We start from the raw sequence: 18,659 nt of genomic DNA, 5'->3' as shown, positions 1-18,659 counted from the left end.
ATTTTTCCAAATTAAAATACCCAGGTCCCTTTTGCCCGGGCAATTCTGGGCAATTCCACTTCTAGGAGTTCCACATAATCCTCCACAATCGGCCAAAGAAATGTGCACTTGAATCTTTTTTCTACAGTATTGTCTGTAGTGAGGAAAATGTGTCATTGAATTAGAATCTCTCTGTAAGGAGACACAATTAACTGCTGCCTCTGGAGACAAGGGTGGGTGAGAAATTCACTTTGCCCTGCGCCTCTTTTCTATCTGAATTTTCTAAACATGCCTCCAATAATTATTTAAAGAAATATTTTTAAAATATAACCGCTGGAAAAAATACATATAACCGCTGAGTAAATAGATAAATACAAGTTCTCCAAAACCACCAGTTTTTCAGACATAAACTGAGGGTCGGAAAGGGTGGGTCACCAGCCCCAAACACACAACAGGTAGAGGTCTCTGTTGGACTCTGGGCAAGGGTGCGGTTCCACTTTCAGGTTCGCCAAACCCCGCCCCCTGGCCGCCAGCCCCGCCCCCGACCTGCGGAGCGACCCAGCCAGTTGAGGCCAGCCTGTAGTTAATGCACTACACGGACTCGAGCGCCTCTCTTCGGGAGCGGACCCAGACTCGGAGCCCCATACGCTGGGACAGGTGACCCCGGGAGGGAGTGGTTCTTGCGGCCCGCTGCCGGGCCGGAGATCCCGGGGGTCTTCTCGGGGGCGGTGTCCACGGGCTCCACATACCCCTGCGGCAGAGGTTGCGACCGCGCAGGGGTTAACGCGAGCCAGTCCTGGGCTGCGTGGTGACGTAACGGTTCATAGCGCTCTTTCGGGTTACGCACTGGGCGGCAGGGTCTGGGGATCTCTGAAGGCCAATGGCGTGCGTCTATGCAAATGAGGGCGGAGCTGGAGAACGCGCCGCTGATGGAGAATTGGCCGTTCCGTGAGCAGCTTCCCCGTGAGTCCTCCCACCTTACCCTCCTCCCATCGCATCCTCCTCCTGTGTCCACAGTCCGCCCGCCGACCACCCCCGCCACGCGCGGGCCACGACTCCTCCCGCAGGGCCCGCCCACCGGTGCGGGGACGCCCGAGCGGCACCACCCCGAAGCCAATGCCCACCCGGGAGGCCCCGCAGACCCGCGGCTCCCGGGGGAACTTGCAAACCCGCCCTCCTGGCCCTGGTCCCCCGGTGAGTCTGAATGGGAGGAATGTCCCCAGGCTGAGCCTAGGCAAAGGATACATTCCCCCCTGTATAATGGATCCCGGCTGACCCTCGTTAACTCCAAACCATGATTCCTGCGGCATCTGCAGCGACTGGTGCCTGGAGGCCTCGAACCCAGCGCGCCCCGCCCTCTGTGCCAGCCTCAGCCCGGAGCACACGGGACAAGGCCCAAGAAGATTATATTTGAGGATGAGCTGCCCTCCCGGACCCTCCTGGGCTCCAAGAAGTCTGTTAGAGCCGTCCCCGGGGGACATGGGCCTAGGCCCCACCCCGTGCCTGACTATGAGCTGTGAGTGCCCCCCTGTGGTTCCTGACTTCTGGGAACATGGAAGGAGCACTGAGGCTGGGGCTTTGACAAGTGAATAAGAGTTTACCAAATAGTAAACAGAGAAAAAGGGCATTTGGGGCTAGGAACCCAACATGGACAAAGAAAAATTACACTGATTGGGGAAAAGAGAGGAATTCTTTACACTCATACTCTGACCCCCTGTCAACCTGGTAGTAAGTATCCACCAGTGAGCAACGAGAAGGATCGGAGCCGCTATGCTGCAGTGTTCCAGGACCAGTACCCAGAGTTCTTGGAGCTTCAGCAGGAGGTGGGCTCTGCACAGGCAAAGCTCCAGCAGCTGGAGGCCCTGCTGAACTCACTGCCCCCACCCCGAAGCCAGGTTAGCACCCAGGTGGAAACCCCCATCCTACAACCCTTCCAGGTAGCCCAGGCCTCCGGAAACCCACTGGGCTCAGATCTCTGGGCCTCTTCCTCCTCCAGGCTGGGCAGGTACCACAGCACATAGGCCAAGATCAGCCCTTGACAAGGTCCACTTTGTCTGAGCCTCAGTTTCCCCATCCCTCCTTGGGTCCTGTGTTCCCTGAGCACCCCCTTCCTTCTCCTTTGGCAGAAGGAGGCCCATGTTGCTGCCCGTGTCTGGAGGGAATTTGAGAAGAAGCAGTTGGTGAGTCATGCCTCTTGAATCCTACAGCCTGTCCTTTGCACCCCCCTACACATACACACACACACACACACACACACACACTCCCAGGAGGCTGGGACACTTGTGCCTGCCCAGTTTCAAGGAAAGAAAACTGAGGCTCAGAGAGGAAAATGCAAAAGGTCAAGCAGCTTGAGAGCCATAGGCCAGACTGCCACAAGGACTTACCTGGATCTTGCCCTGCTCAGGACCCCAGCTTCCTGGACAAGCAGGCTCGCTGCCACTACCTGAAGGGCAAACTAAGGCACCTCAAGACTCAGATCCAGAAATTCGATGACCAGGGAGACAGCGAGGGCTCTGTGTACTTCTGAGTGTCCTGGCAAACAGGCAGAGGGAAACATTGGAGTCGGGGTGCCACCCTGCCCTTGCTTCTCTTCCTACCTCCTGACCTTAGCTCTTGCTATTGCCCCGCCTGGGGTAGCCGTCCCTGATTTCAGATGCCTTCGCCCTTGAGGCTGAGATCTGATGGTCCCTCCTCCAGGAAGGCTTCTCAGGACCTCCTCCAGGACCCCCAGGGAGATCCCAGATCTCAGCCCATCCCCTGGAAGAGGTCCTGCTCTTCATCCCAGTGGAATAAACACTTATTAAATACCGACTGTGTACAGCTGCTTGAAACTCCTGATTTCACTCGTTGTCACCAAAAAATTGTTTTTCCAGAAGAAAAAAATTAAGGTTATGAGAAAGGGACTTGTCCAGGGTCTCTGGGTGAGCTGTGAACCCTAGTCTGTCTGGGGGCGCTCCCTCTCCTCTAAGAGCCTTCAAGTGGGAAGCAGAGGGGCTGACATCTAGCATCACCTCCTTGGCCAGGAGGGTCCCCTGATGTCCACTGCATGCCAGGCCCTGGGTAGAGTGGATGGGACACAGGTAGCACCAGGCTCTGTGTGGGGCCCTGTGATGGTGGCCCAGCAGCTACTTTGAGTCTTGGCCTCCCAGGGGAGTCACAGGGAAAAGGGACAGTCAGGAAGACTGTGGGCAGGGAAGGCAGTGCCAGCCACTGGGTCACAGAGAGGCCTCAGTCCCAGGACTGATCCTCAAGAAACCCATGTCCTCAAGAGAGCCCAGTGTGACAGAGCAATGACAGAGGGCTGGACCCGGACAGCAGAGTCCTAACAACCAGGGAGGCTCAAGATGTCTTCCTGCCAAAGAGGCCATATGGGTAGGGTTTTGTAGGAGAAGTAGGAGTTCAGCAGACAGGCCTGGACAGGCATCCAAGTCTCTGGCCGACTGGAAGCAGGACAGATACCATGGTCTTGGTCAGTCCACAGATGTTCTGTGAATCTGAGAAATGGGGCATTGCTGTCCAGGCCAACTGGAATGGACAGACATTCACTTATGCACAGTACAGCTCACAAAACACCTACCGATTAGAAACCAGCCCAGCCACCAATGGGAGAGCCCAGTAGCCTCTCCCTCCCATTCCCACCTCAGTCCCCTTCCGGGAACAGGGCACACCCAAAAGACCCTCGTTCCTTCCTCCCCGCCTTCCCAGACCTCCTCCGAGACAGACATGGGGGAGCCTGGGGTGCCAGTGGAGAGCATTCTGGGGGACTGGGACTGCCTTAGGGCTGAGCACTGGCCTAGCCTGCAGGGTGAGACCTGAGTTCTTTGCTCACTGTTTTCAAAGGGGCATCTCTGATAAAGGGCTTGTCTTTGCCTGACAAGACCTGTCAGGATCAACAGATGCCACCCACCACCACGATCTGGGCCCTTTCTAGCCATCCCCTAGAGCCACAGTCCTGGCAATACATTCCATAGGTGCCTTTCCCACCACAGAGCTGAGCCACAGACTTCCGAGGACAGGGTGGCAAGCTCCCTGGTGCTGCATCACTGCACATCAACTCAAGTCCTCATTTCAAAGTCTGTCCTTAGAGGTCCTCACCTTCCAAGTGCCAATTTTCAAAACAGGAGTTTTTTTTAGTTACATGTGAGAAGAAACCAAATTCAAACTGGCTCAGGCACAAAAGGGGAAGTCTGGGCTCATGGAACTTAAACACCCGAGGGTTTCAGGTATGGCTTGACGCAGGGAAATTGGTCTTTCTCTTTTGGCTCTGCTTTGCTTTAATGATATCCTCCGAATTCCCAACCCTGCCATTGAATCTCATTGGCCAGCTCTGGGCCACGTGCCCTCCCTAAAGCAGTCGCTGTGGCCAGGGAAATGGAGGGTTCTGTCTGGGCTGAGATCATGTGACAAAACTAGCCCCAGATGTTTCTCCCGAGGATACTGGGGCCCAGATGATTAAGGGCCGACCAAAGAAAACAATAAAGGGAATTCCCTGGCAGTCCAGTGGTTAGAACTCGGCACTTTCACTGCTGTGGGTCCCGGGTTCAATACCTGGTCAGGGAACTAAGATCCCGCAAGCCGTGTGGCACGGCCAAGAAAAGAAACAAGTGTTTGGTCTAAGGCTCATGTTAATCTATGAGGCTCACCCTCCTAAGCCAGAATCTGAATTCAAACCTGAGCCATCTGCTAAGCTCAACTCTTACAGACTCACTGGCTGACCTCGGGCCCCCCTTCCTGCCCCCAGCTGCAGATCCCCCACAAAACTGTCCAACAGAAACAGAAAGTAGGGCTGTTGTTAGGTTGTGGGTGTTCCAGATGGCTGGGAGTGGGTAGCCATGGTAGGGCGCCCTCCGTGCCACCCTCCCCTCACAAAGATGACAGAGGCTGTGCAGGTAGGAAACTTCTTTATTATTGGCCTTAATTCATCCATCATGTAGTGTCCAACGTGGATTACGTGTCCAGAGGATCCGCCTGGTACACGCTACCCCTGCCCGGGTGCAGCTGCCCCTCCAGTCCAGATGCCAGGACTTTGTCCATCACACCAGAGAAGCCACTGCACCATGAGTTCACGCTTGGGGCACCAAGGGACACGGCTGTCCTGGGAGTGGACCCTCAGTCTCGCCCCTCATCTTGACCAGGGCTTCTGGGGAAGACTTGGCTGGAGCCTAGACAGTCTTTTTTGGTTTCATGATCACTTAGAAAACAAAAAACACAAACATTTCACAGTCTTTAAAAAACAGGAGTCTGAGGAGGGAAGCCGGGGTCCTCTGCCTGGGGGCCCCCACTGGAGGCTTGAGCATGTGTCCCTGGAGGTCTGCAGACCCGGCCCTGTCCAGTCACTGGCCCGAGCCGTAGGGCCAGTTGAAGGTACTTCCCGACAGCAGCATGTCTCGGATCAGCGTCTCAATGGGTGTCTTGCCCACCAGGCGCATGAAGAACAGCTGGGAGATGAGGGAGGCGGGGACGGCACGCAGGGCAGGGAGCCGCAGCAGCAGGCGCCCAAAGCGCTGGGGCTGTGATGGGTACTGGGCCCGCACATACTCGGTGAGGGCCACCTGGGCCTTCTCCTGCAGGCTCTCCACGTGCGCTGGGTCTGAGAGGCCACAGGCATCTGGGAGACAAGGGAAAGGTCAGAAGAGGAGGTGGCGGGAGGACACAGGACCCCAGGGCTGACGGGGGAGCGGGGGCACCACTCAGGGCTGTTGATACAGAACGAGGGCACTCAGGAGGTGGGAGATGGGGGCCTAGGGCACAAATGGCAGTGTTGGTCCTCAAGAAATATTAAGGTGGCTTCATCCAAGGACGATGGCACAGGGGTGCAGGCAGTGATGTCTCAAGGGTGGAGGGGCCCTGACTAAAGCATTTAGCAGGGAGACAAGTTCTAATCACGCTCAAGGGGAAGAAGAGGCTGGGGAGGGGACTTGGGGAGGAAAGCAAAGCCTAGAGGGGGTATTCAGACACCCCAGAGGGGCCTGCGATGTGAGTGAAGATGACAGCCCCATGAATGGGGGCAGAGAAAGTCTCCTGGGGAAATAAGGAGGGGCAAAGCCATATTTATTGGATGAAAGCCACCTCCCGGAGTAGCCTGTGTCTGGTTCCCGCATCCCTGGCCCCAAGGAGACACCTAGTGGGGCCTCCTTCCAGAGCGCAGAGCCAGCTGCGCCACTCCCTGGAATAAAGCAGGGCTTTGGCAGCTGGACGGTTACCAAAGACACCTAAGGAAGCACACGGCTCCGCTCGGAGTCCCGCCCCTCGGTGGGAGGGGCTCCAAGCCACACCCCCTACCCTCTCCAGCTCAGCGAGGGGTGGCCCCTGGAGGCGGGTCAGGGGGCAGGTTGGGAGCCCTGGGTCAGAGGTCTAGGGGCCCCAGGAATCTGGGAGTGGAGAGCCCAGGGGAAGCCAGAACCAGGTGTCAAGGCACCCCTGCCTGGCAGCTCTCCATAAGTGGTCAGTAACAGGTGTCAAGGCACCCCTGCCTGGCAGCTCTCCATAAGTGGTCAGTAACAAGAAGAGAACCCTGATTTAGCAGATGAGGGTCAGAGGGTTTGGGGAGGACAACAGAGATCAGGGAATGAGGGCCAGAACCAGGTGGGGGGACCTCTCCTCCCGCGTCCCCTCACTTGTCATTCTGCTGTCAGTGCCCACTGAGCACGATGAGTACCTTGATGAGGGGGTGAAGGATGGGGGGTCTCAGGGAGCCTGGGAATCAGGGAGAGAGGCTGTGGGGCCGTGAGTCACGGGTCCGAACAGGGATCGAAGTTCTTAGGGAGACCTGGGATCGGGGGTGGGGCCATCAGGGTGTCACACCGCCCGCATCACCTCCTCCACTGTCCCCCATCAACGCTCAAGGCGCTTTCAGGGACACAAGTCTGGCTAGCTGTGGATCAGGGAATGAAGGGCTAAGGCGGCCGGGGCCAGGGTCAGGATCTAGGTCACACCCCTCCCTCCCACCCCTCCCACGGCCTCAGAGCCCCCCATTTCAGGTCATCTCACCAGGCGTGAAGAGCGCGATGGCCTTGAGGCAGCCGTACTCCGCCGAGTCGACCTGCAGGCGGCCCAGCTTGTCCACCTGCTCCTGGAAGGCGCGCACCTGGTCCATGAAGGCCACGGCGCGCTCGGCGGCCATGGGTGCAGCGTGCAGGCCGGCAGCGGCCAGCAGCGGCGCCGTGTGCAGGGGCAGCGCCGCCTGCGCCGCGTTCAGCACGAAGAGCTCGCTCCAGCTGAGGCGCAGCAGCGCCACCTGGTCAGCCACCGGCAGCTCGGGGAAGAAGGGCGCGTGGCGCGCCCACTCCACGGTGCTGAAGAGCAGCCGCGCAGCCAGCTCGCACACGTTGTCGATGCCCAGCACCGCGCCCGCTGCGCCGCCCCCTGCGCCGAACGCGCCCGCTGCGCCCGCGCCGAAGCGCCCAGCCGCCGCAGGGTAGGGCTCGGCGCGCAGCAGCTGCGCGATCAGCTCCGACACCGGCTGCCCCGGGAAGAGGTCTCCGCCGGCCGCCGCCAGCGCAGAGCCCGGGGGGCTGCCCGAGGAGGCTGCCACGGCGCCAGGCAGCGAGTGCGGAATGCGGCCGCGCTGCACCGCTGCGAGGGGGAGATGGAGATGGGGGGGCGGGGAAGAGGGGAGATAGCCAGCCCCGCAGGAAATGAGGGAGGGACAGGAGAGGGAGGGGAGGAGGGGAGAAGGGAGGGGTGGAATCAGGAGATGGGAGAGAGGGAGTGACGAAAATGGGATAGGAAGGGGATTGAGGAATACGGGAAACCAGAGAGGGGTGAGTGGGGTGTGAGGAAAAGGGAGTGGGGGGGGGAAGGAAGGAGGGGGAAGGTGGGTACCCGGAGAGAGTGGGCGGGGGGCCAAGTAGGGAGGAATAAGGGGAGGAGATAAAGTTATCAAAGGGTCACTCAGCCCCCTCCCCTCCAAGCCCCCCAGTTCAGCCCTTCCCTGGACCCCCAATACCCACCTCATGGGCACAAAGCTTGTTGGGATGACAGAGGCCAAGGTCTTGCATGCCCCACCCTGCTCTGCCCTGTGCCCTCAGCCTGAGTCCATGTCCAGCCACCATCCAACTCCTACTTCCTTCAGAGAAGGGCCATGACCCTGGGACAGGGGGAACCTTCCCAGGTGGGAATGGGACCACTGGGTGAGGGCTAATTTAATTCACACCTGGCCCCCTCCTACTGGACTGTGTGAGCTCTCCTCCGCAGCCAGGGAGACTAAACCTGTCAATCATGTCCTCATCTGTCAATCATAGGGGTCCAAGACCTGAGAATGGGTCCAGGGAGCGATCACCTTCCTTCCTAGGACTTGGGGCACATGGCCAGCCTACCCCTAAAACAAGTGATCAGTATGGGCTGAGCACTGATCTCTCCTATGGAGAGACCTCCCAGCCCCACCCTCCAGGTCATGGCCCCCTAGAGCAGGTCTCAACTCTCTGGGTCTCTGCAGTGACCTCAGTGCTAAGAGTGGAGTCCTGGCCAGTAGCAAGTGCTCAGTAAACATGTGATTCCATCAGTAACCTTGCCTATGAGCGGGGAGGACCAATTGCTGGCCTTGGCCAGTGCCCCCAGTGATCAGGTTGGTGAGAAGAGGGAAGCTGAGGTGCAAAGAGGGGAGAGGTGGCTGCATGCCAGCCTGGCCTGTGCCACAGAGGGAGGGGCGGAGGGGCTGACTGGGCTGGGTGCCAGGCAGAGACTAATTAATGAGTTTTAATGAGGTGGAATGCCCTGTCTCACCACCTCCATGAACTTCTGGTCAACCCACCACGAAGCAGATGGGGAGGGGGATGCAAGTGGGAGCCAGGGGCTAGCAGAGCTGATCAGGGAAACAGGGGCTTGGATTCAAGCCTTGCTCCATGTGATTTCGAAGTCTCAGAATCATCTGTCAAATGGGTGTAGCCAGATGAGGCCCGAGAGAGAGTGAATCCCAGTCAATCCCGGGCCCACTTGGTTCTAAACCCCACCCCCACCATTCTTCCACCATCCAGCCACGTTTCCACCTTAGGGCCTTTTGCACCTGCTGTTCCCGCTTCCTGAGAACCCCTTTCCCCAGCTCTTCCTCTTCATTCAGCCAGGACTGTGGGTTCAAATCCCAACCACAGTTCTATTGCTCTCTGTGCTGTCTTCCCATTTATAAAAAATGCAGTTGATAATAAAAATGGTGATGATGATGAGACCAATCACTGAATTTACATGAGAATGTATCTAACTTGCTTATAATAGCATTTGGCACTTAGTAAGAGCTAAATGGATAGTAACTCAAGCCAAGAAACATTTATTAAGCACCTTATGGGTTTCGGGGCTGGTCTAGGCACTGGGGATATGTCAAAAACCAAGACAGACAAAAGTCTCTGACCTTGAGGAGAACATCCTGATAGAGGAACAAGTAAATTATAAAGCAAGATAGATGGCCTGAAATAAAGAGGGGATGGCGAAGGGTAATCAGGAGGGCTTCTCTGAGGAGGTGTTGTTTGAGCAAATCTTAAAGGAGGCAAGGGAGGAAGCCATGCAGGTGACTGGGCAAGCGTTCCAGGCAGAGGGAACAACCTGTGCAAAGGCCCTGAGATAGGGCTGTGCTTGGGGCATGACCTGAGATTATTATTTCCACCCCCAGACTTTACAGATCTGAAGCCCTGATAAGATGTATATCAGGAGTTTAGGTCAGATCAACAAGTGGAGATAAAATCCAGGTTGGCGGGGGGGGGGGGGGGGGGGGGGGGGGAGACAGTCACCCCCACACTTAAAATGACCAAAGGGAGTGATGAGACGGTCTTAAGAGAAAGAGTCTGAGCAGCTGTCCCAGCTTCTCCCACAGAGGCCCAGCAGAGGAGAAACCATCTTTAGAGCAGGAGAGACTCAGGTTAGATGCAGGGAAGAACTGCTGGCCTGGCTCATGAGAGTCCAGGCAGAGACATGAAGCCCAGCACAGGGGCCACCACTGAAATGGGCCAGATTCTGCTCCCAAGCCCAGACACCCATGTACAAGTCTCTGAGTTCCACTTGAATTCTAAGAGTGCTTGGTGGAGTTCTAGACCCAGCTGCCCCGCGTGTATCCACCCAAGTCCCCAGGGCAAGGACAAGAGGCTGGGCCTCCCTCTGGCTCCCAGTGCCCCGGTCAGGCGGAAAGGTAAGCTGCCCTTTGCCTTAGTCAGGTGAGTTCCTGCCTTGGGCAAACACAAGGCAGGGGGTGGAGGGTGGAGGGTGGAGGGAAAGCAAATCAAATAAAAAAATACATCCTTGTTCAGAAAGCGGTAGCCTGGCTAGAGGGCAGGGGGGTCACCAGGGTATCAGGGCCAGGGAACCTGCCTCTGAGGCCGGGGTGGGGCCTGGGGAGGAACTGGGGAGGGTGGGGGAAGAACAATTCTAAAATGGGCCGGAGTCAGGGAGTCCCTTGCATCCCAGTTCTGCAGCAGCCACCAGACAGCCACGGATAATTGGATTCCTCCAGCCCAGGGCCAAACCCAGGCCCACGGGATCTCAGGATCATTGGTGGTAACGAGGTTAGCAGGCACCAGACCCCGCCCTCCATAGCTCCCAGACCCCAAAAGAAGGAGCAAAGGGCAGGCCATTTGTTCATCCCCTGCCTGCACCACCCCAGCAGGTACTCACCCTCCTTCCTCATGCCCACCCGGAAACACTTCTTGAGGCGGCAGTACTGGCACTGGTTCCGGTGATGCTGGTCAATCTGGCAGTCACGGTTGGACCTGTGGGCATGCAGAGGTCACCATGGGGGTTACCGTGACACCCACATCCTGCCCCTGGAGCCACCTTGGGAGACACCTTTAAAGGCTGCCCCTGAGAACCACCAGCCCCCCACCAACCTCGGCTGGGCAAGTGGCCCCAAAGTGGCACAGAGGCTAGGCCTGCAAAGAGGAAAGGACAATTCGGGTGAGTGCCACAGATGAAGAGCACACCAGAGTGGATATGTTGGAACTGGGTTTTTGTTTTTTTGTTGTTTTTTTTTGTTTTTTGCAATACGTGGGCCTCTCACTGTTGTGCCCTCTCCCGTTGCGGAGCACAGGCTCCGGACGCGCAGGCTCAGCGGCCGTGGCTCACGGGCCCAGCCGCTCCGCGGCATGTGGGATCTTCCCGGACCGGGGCACAAACCCGTGTCCCCTGCATTGGCAGGCAGATTCTCAACCACTGCGCCACCAGGGAAGCCCTGGAACTGGGTTTTGAAGGATGACCAGAAATTCCCCAGGGAAACAGAGGCAGTTCCAGGCAGAGTGGGCAAAAAGGGCAAAAGGTTGGAAATGCCAAAATATGAAGGCCTAAATAGTTTCACTTTACTTGGTCACTGTCAGGCCAAGGGTCAGGTTCTTTGTCCCAAGGGCACTGTGAGAGCAGAGAAGGAACATGGTCAGGGAGCAAGGCTTTGTGAGTTGACTAAGAGACTAGGAGCCAGGCCAGTCCTCTAGGGGGTCACAGGACTGTGGAGCCCCAGCATTACTGCCCTACACAAGGCCACCACGAACAAACGATGAACGAACGAATGAGTGAATGAGCAAATGAACTCCTGTACCCCTTTAAGATCCCAAACCCCTTCTCTGGCAAGAACGTCCAATTCCTAACTGAGTCCAAGAAGCTTCCTCTGGGTGGCCCTCAGGGATTGTTGTTGCCTCTTCCAGGGATGGGACAGGTGGCCCCGCCCTGTGAGGCAATGAGTTCCCATCCAGGGTCAGTCCCTAGCAGGAAGGTTCAGGCCTTTGTTCTTCAAATGTCCCCAGCACCTTTTCCCCGGCCCCTGCCCCTGTGCTCCCTCCCTATCTCTCTCCACCCTGGGCTCAGGGCCTTTTGAGGCCCAGGCTTGGGGCAGACACCCTGGAGTCCCAGCTGGGCACCAAGAGGGTACCTAGAGACAGTCACAAAGTAAAACAAACACTTAATGAAGTTAAAAATCAAACACATCTCAACTGCAGACACCCAGCCCTGATCTTTGGGCTGTGACTTCTCCACTGAGCCTTGGTTTCCTCATCTGAAAATGGGAGGCCAGAGGCCAATTCTACATGGAATGCACTCATTCTGGAGAAATTGGGGGCGTGGGGGGAGGGCGTCAAGACCCAAGCCCCAGCTGCGAGTCCCAGTGGCAGATTTAGGAGAGCTGAGGCTCTGCAAGGCCTCTGTGTCCTGCAGCGCCAGCCTCTGAGCCCAGGCCCCTGTGTCCCACCAGCCTGAGCCCCCAGGAAGAGGCCTTACTAGGGCAAAGGGAGCTCAGGCAGAACCAGAACAAAGCCCAGCAGGCATGCAGTGGGAGGGTCCTGGGCAGCCGCGTGGAAACAGCCAGGCCTGGGGCAGGCAGGCAGGCAGGAGCCTGGCTCAGGGCCCTCAGACCTCAGGAGAGGCCCTGAGCCTTCTGCCTCAACTTCCCCAGCTGTAGAGTCAGGACAGAGCTTCTGTCCCTCCAGATGAGGAAACAGTAAGTTCTACCTGTCATCCCACCTAAAGAGCACATGCTTCGCCGAACCCCACAGTCCAATTCAGCCTCCTCCCTGGGCTCTGGCTTCCAGTCCAATTGGATCATAGCCCTGTCTTGCTCACACACCCTTCATGGCTCCCCACTGACCTCAGTCCAGCATTTCAGACCCACTCACCTCTAACTTCTCCTATGCCTGGGTGGTCTCATCTTACATCACTGCTCCCCCAAACCTGCCACTGAGTGTTTGCTGTAGCTACACTCTGCAGGAGTGCCCTCTGCTTCTATCTGCTAAACCCCTCATGTTTCAAGGCCCACCTCCGGTGGCCTTCCTCTCTGACCCTTAGGCAGAGCCCCTTGTTCCCTCCTGGGACCGCAGACCATCCCTCCCTCTGGCCCAACCCACACCGCACAAGCTGGGGACACCTGTGTCTCCCCCAAACTGGGAGAGGACTGGGCTTGGAGCTAGGGTCTTTTCTAGGGGGCCGGCATCAAATCACCCAGGCCAGGCCCTGAGGGGACTTTGCTGAATCAATCTGAGGCTCAGAGAGAAGCAGTGACTTCACCAGGTCACACAGCAGAGACCTTCTGAAGAACCTGCCAGCCCCAAACCATGGCCCTTCTCCCCGACCTTGGTGCTCCCTGCTCCCACTCTCAGGGAGCCTCTGGGACCCCAAAACTACCTGAGCCCCTCCTCTGCCCTCCCTAAAGACCTGGCCAGAGAGCAGGCAGCTATTCCAGCAGCAAAAATGAGGCCAAAGTCTGGTGGCCCAGTTAGCACTGGAGGAGAGAGTTAAGCCAGCTCCCCCACACACACAGCCACCCCAGACAGGCTGGACCTGGGGCCAAACTCCTGCTTCAGGTGCCTGGGGCTCCGCCCAGTGGCCTTGCCAACAAGCCCTCCACCAGCAGCTCTCGCTGGGGACACCCTGACCCAGACTCAGCTGCCCCTCTCTTCCCAACCCCACAGTTCCCCTTGCTAAGCCCCAAGTGGAGCAGGGTCTCTCCCCGGGTGACCCAGGGCAGGCACCAAGAGCGTTCTGGGCCTCGGTTTTGCCCATCTGGAAAATGGGACTCTCCAAACTGGCTCTACAGAGCCCAAGCATGCTCCTGGAGGATGCAGAGTAGGGGCTTGTCAATGGAGCAAAAGGAGGCTCACCAAAGAGTGGTGGGAAAGGGAGCCCTGGCCTGGACACTCAATGCCAGCGGCTTCTCCCCCCACACCTAATGCCCCAGAACTAAGGAGAGAAGCTAGCACGGCCACACCCTGTCAGCGGGGACTCCAACCTAGGACAGTCCAGGGCTGCTTCTTGGAAACATTCATGCCCACCCTGTCTCAGAGCCGACCAAAGTTTCAGGGATTTTCCAGGAGCCCAGCTCTGCACCAACTCCTGGGTGGGGGTGGGGGTGGGGGGGCGAGCAGACAAGATGCGGTCAAATCCCGCCACCCACCCGGACCTCGAGCAGGAGTTTCCGGTGACCCAAAGCCCAGGGTGAGCCAGGGCTGGGGTGAGGGGGGGGCGGGGGTTCCCCCGGTGAGCAGGCCCAACCCCACAGCAGGGGCCCCCACGCGAAGAAGGCTGCCCTGTGCCACCCCAGTTTCGCTCCCGCCGCAGCCTCGGTGGTCAGAGCGACTTTGGAAGTGATATTTGACCCCAAGGGCGCGCCGTATCGATCCGCGCGGCCGCAGACAATGGCCCCTGGACACTGTGAGCCCCACAGTCCAAGTTCCACGTTTGATTCCCGCGGGGTACCCCACGCGCCGAGATTCCCAAGAGAAGGGATGCCCTGGGGTCAGGGACCCACCCCTGACAGCACCACAACCCCTCCCCGCGCGGAGCTGACCCCTGTCCGGAGAAAAGGAAGGGAGGAAGGGGGAGCAAGTAACTAGGGCGGATGCCGCAAGGGACCACCTGAAGGGGAGACCTGCATCGATACAGCGCCGTCAGTATACACAATCCCAAGAATGTAATGGAGAGGGGGAAAAGGATCTGTGCCCCTATCTCAGACGGGAAGTGGAGACCCAGGGAAGGTCAGCGCCAGGCCCAAGGTGACCGAGCAGGTCAGAGGCCCGGCCCACAGCGGGGCCGGGTGCCCGGCGGCGGTGCGCTGATAGGGGGCTCACCGGCAGGTGTAGCTTAGGTTGCGGCGGATGCTCCGCTTGAAGAAGCTCTTGCAGCCCTCGCAGGTGAAGACGCCGTAGTGCTTGCCGCTCGACTTGTCCCCGCACACCACGCAGTCCACCTGCAGCCCCGGCCGCTCCTCGTCGCCTTGCTCAGCGTCGCTGGCGGCGCCGGGGGGTGAGGCCGAGTCTTCCTCCGCCGCGCGCGGGTAGCCGCCCGCCTTATCCACGCCGTTCGTGTCGCCGCCGCCGCCACCGGGGCCGCCCCAGCCGCCGGTCACCATGGCCATAGCCCCAGGGCAGCAGGGCCGGGGCGCCCCCTCCGCGCTCTTCCCTCGGGGCACCCCTCTCGACCCGGGGGACCCTACCCGGCGCGCATCCGGCCCCGGCGCGCCGGGGGCACCCGGCTGCACCCCCCAAAAAAGTTTTGCAGCAACTTCCTGCGGCCGGTCCGCGCGCCCGGGAGGAACTGGTCGGGCCGGTTCCAGGCCAACTTTCCCACGCGAGCGCGGGGCCAGGCCCGGGGCCGGGGGGGCGCGCTAGAGGTGCTGGCCGGGGGCCCCGGGGACTCGCGCCCCGCCGCCCTGGGGCCCCGGCGGGGGAGCTCGGGCCATGGCCCGGCCCAGGCTGCGCAGGGGGAGCCCTCTGGCCTGGCCGCCGCTCGGCCGAGGGCTGCGGCCAACTTAGCGGGCTGCCATCCGAGTGCGGGAGGCCGGGGGGAAAGTTTGGCCGCAAGTTGCTCGGCCGCCCGCGGCGGGGGGGAGGGGCGGCGGGCGCGCGCCGGGGCCGGTCACCGCGCCCCCTGAGTCCCCCAGGTCCCCCGGTGGCCGTTCGGGGCCTGCAGGGCCGCGGGCAGGCGCTTCCCGAGCTGCCGCCCCCGCTGCGGCCGCGCCCGCCCGGCCTGGGCCTGTGCCTGGGCCCGAGCCTCGCTCTCGCCGCCGCCGACCCCGCGCGCCGGCCTCGCGCTGCGGCCGGTTTGACACACAACGTTCCATTCGCGGGGCGGGCGGGGGGTGGGGGCGGGGGCAGGGGCGCGCGCCGCGGGCTGGGGGCGGGCGCTCGTTGCCCCGGCGACGGCCGCCCTTATAAGGACATGGGTGGCCGTGCGCGGCGCCCGGCGCCCAGGCCGGCGGGAGGGGCGAGGGCGGAGCGCGGGGCCGCACGGCCAGACCCTCCTCCCTCTCCCTCCCTCTCCCACTCCACTCCCACCCCCGCCCTCGCCCAGCTCCAGCCTTAACCCCCGCCGGGCCGCGGCGGGAGCCTGGGCCAGTGCTGCCCTCTGCCCTTCCGCAGCCTCGCCAAGATGTCTCTCTAAGGCCCTCCCCTCCACCTCCGGCCTTGGACGTTGTGTAGCTCAGCCGCCCTCGAGGCGCCCCTCGACACCACCCCCCTGCATTCCCGGCAGAAGCAATAATGGGGGGCCGGTTGCACCCGGGGGGCACGCCCCTGCGCAATACACACACACACACACACACACACACACCCTGGGGCATTTCTTTGCACAGTTGCATGATGGATTGTGTTTGCTTCCTCTTCCAGAAAGTCTCCGCGTCCGACCCCCACCCCACCCTTTCTCTGCTTGGGCTAACACCTGGTGCTCGGAATCTCCGGGGGGAAGGGATGTTGTGGTCTGCGGCCGGCGGGGGCGCGAGGTCGGGGGCGGGGGTGGGGTGGGGGGTGGCCTTCGCCAGAATTTCAGGCCTCTGTGGGCAGTGCGCCCACCCGCCCAGCGAGGCTGGAGGCGACAGGAATTCCCACCACCCCTGCGGGGCCTGCCCCTTTCCCCTTTAATTTCCTTTTCTTTCTGTGCTTCACAGAAAGGGCTTGGCCGGGGGCCGGCTGGACTACAGATGTCTCTTCCAGGCTCCCCAGAGCCTCCCAGTTGCCGTTCTGCCTCCACGTCACACACACACACACACACACACACACACACACACACACCCCAAGACCCCGGGCTGGGGCAGCCAGCATATATTGCATATATTAAGCACTCTTTGTATGCCACCCCAGCCGCCCTGGGCAAAGAAACCTGGGCCTCTGTTTCGGGGCCTGTTAACATTTAACCGGCTGGAAAAGCCCTTCCTGCAGTGACTTTTCACCTTGGAGTCCTGCAGGTCCGGGCACCCGGCCTTATCTCCCGCCCTGTCCTGGGCTGAGCTGGACACCAGGGCACGTGGCAGGGCCTCTGAGGCTGTAGGCAGGAGAGCAGTGCCCTCTGCCCCCACCAGCTCCTACACCCTCGTCTCTCAGGAAGCGTCCTTGGGAAAAGCCATTACCCTCTCCAGATGACATCTGAGGGGGCACCCTCCGTGACTAGGGCAGGAGATGCTTGGAGATTATGCAGCATTTAAGACGATACCAAGGTTCTGGAGAAGCCAGGCAATAGATACCCAGCCCTGGGCCTCTGGGCCTTCTGGGGAGGGTCTGGCCGGGTGTGAGGTGGGGGAGGTTTTAACAAGTACAGAAAGCAAGAAGGACTAGGGTTAGACACGAGCAAGGACTTTCCATGGGTCTGACTAGAGTGGAGTTCTCTGCCCTGTAAGCCACTCTAGGGGAGGTGGGCCTGGATGGTTAGAGAGGACCCTTTGGTTCTGGGGGTGCCGGGGAACATGGGGGTGCTGGATGGGTTTTGAGGTGAGGACGGGAGTCCTAGGTCCCTGATCTGGACTTTCTAGGATCCTTGATGGGGTGGGGGGAGACATGGAGGTGGGTGTCTCAGAGAAGAGATGAGAGAGGGAGACTTGTAAGGGAGAGAAGCCTCAAAGAAAGGAGTCAGAGGGGGGCTGGAGAAGGGAGGAAGCAAGGAACTGGGGTTTGAGGGCCACAAGTCTGCAGGAAGGGGGCTCCTAAGTGGCGGTCTGGGGACCGGTTGGAGACTGCGAGGTCTGCAGCAGATCCCAGAACCTCGGATTGGTCCAACCCTTCGGCCGCCGCCCCGCCCCCTCCCAGTAGCTCCACCGCCCTGACACCCTGGGCCCTCCGGGGGAGGGTCGAAGTCCTGCCCCGCCCCCCTGACCCCTGCCCGCGGCCCCGCGGTGACATTTGACCTTGCAGCGGCCGCGGACCGGGGACAAAGAGGCCTGGGCCCATCTGCCGCGGGAGCACCCGTGGGAACCGCAAGACCCAGCTCCGGGCGGCCTGGGAACCTGCCCCCGCCCCCCAATGGCGACCTCAGCTCCTGCCTCCACCTCCAGCGCGAACTCCTTCCCCACCCTCCTACAGGTGACCTAGTCTCCTCTCGGGCCCCCCCTCCACGGGCAACCTGGTGGGACTCGGGGCTAAGATCACTTAGACTCTTAGGGAGGGAGACGGACAAGAGGGGGGTAAAGTCGGCTCCTCTGTTCGGCCACTGGCGACCTTGCCTGCCTGAGTTTGCCTGCTTTCTGCAAAGCCCGCCTCGGTCCAGAGGGAGTACGAGGGGTTCGAAGGTCACCAGCCCCAGCGCTTGCCCGAGGAGTCTGTGGATCCGGAGGACCAGGTTGAGTTCTGGCGGCTTACTAGCGCCGACCTCAGGCCAGCCTTGCCCTCCCAGGGAGAGCCGGTAACGCCGCGCACACACCTGCACAGGTGCTGCCTGGAACCCCGCGCCCCGCCCCCACCACCACCACCGGGCTGAGAATGAAAATCTTTCTAATCCCCGTCTTGAGTTTCAGCTACCGCCCAAGACGGGACAGCTGGCCACTAATCCGGAGCGGCAGGGTCGAGCCCAGCCCCCCTTTCCCAACCCTGCCAGACCCGGGTGGAAGGGCAAGGGGTGTGGCCTACGCAAATAACATGCTAATCAGTTGCCTGCTATTAATCTGACGCTAACACCTCCCACAGCTCCCATCTCTGGCAGGTGAAAGACTCAACTTCTCAGCCTGGCCAAGGGCCATCCAGGCCCTGGAGGGCAGTGTGCCTCTTTGCCCACCATTAGCACCTCTCTGAGTTCCTCATCAACAGCTGTACAAACCCCCTGAATGACTGCTTGCAGCTTTTCTTCCCTTTGCTTTGCTCACCACCCAGAGGCCCTTTACCTTAGCTCCACATTCTTTGAATGCAAATTCCAAAGCCACCTCTGATTCCTCCTCCCTCTACTTTCACTCAGGGAGCAATGCTCTTCCAGCTAATGTTCCACACCCTGAACTGTTCAGGCTTCAGTCTTCCTTCTGGGATATG

General features: G+C 59.9%; 2 protein-coding genes across 3 annotated transcripts; one reads left to right on the top strand and one right to left on the bottom strand.

Moving 5' to 3' along the window:
• The first annotated feature begins 540 nt into the window (after positions 1-540).
• On the top strand, positions 541-2,788 carry OCEL1 (occludin/ELL domain containing 1). Of its 2 annotated transcripts, none has more exons than XM_060006703.1 (6): positions 541-636; positions 997-1,173; positions 1,296-1,495; positions 1,709-1,874; positions 2,106-2,159; positions 2,617-2,788. In XM_060006703.1, exons 2-6 carry the CDS (start codon positions 1,096-1,098, stop codon positions 2,659-2,661), a joined length of 543 nt encoding a protein of 180 aa, XP_059862686.1. In that variant the 5' UTR covers positions 541-636; positions 997-1,095; the 3' UTR covers positions 2,662-2,788. The 2 variants fall into 2 exon arrangements, with proteins under 2 accessions (XP_059862686.1, XP_059862685.1); XM_060006702.1 differs by having other exon boundaries at positions 2,384-2,788.
• Positions 2,789-4,863: 2,075 nt separating this feature from the next.
• NR2F6 (nuclear receptor subfamily 2 group F member 6) lies at positions 4,864-15,510 on the bottom strand. The gene is made up of 4 exons (XM_060008094.2): positions 14,505-15,510; positions 10,576-10,670; positions 6,970-7,554; positions 4,864-5,587 (listed from the first exon to the last, which is right to left on the bottom strand). The coding sequence occupies exons 1-4, from the start codon at positions 14,789-14,791 to the stop codon at positions 5,313-5,315; spliced, it is 1,242 nt and encodes a 413-aa protein (XP_059864077.1). The 5' UTR covers positions 14,792-15,510; the 3' UTR covers positions 4,864-5,312.
• Between the last annotated feature and the right edge of the window lie 3,149 nt (positions 15,511-18,659).

The sequence above is a fragment of the Delphinus delphis genome, chromosome 3, assembly GCF_949987515.2.
Source record: "Delphinus delphis chromosome 3, mDelDel1.2, whole genome shotgun sequence".
NCBI classification, from domain to species: domain Eukaryota; kingdom Metazoa; phylum Chordata; class Mammalia; order Artiodactyla; family Delphinidae; genus Delphinus; species Delphinus delphis.
The sequence above is the reverse complement of the archived record's forward strand: the minus strand, read 5'-3'. Positions and strand labels throughout refer to the sequence as shown.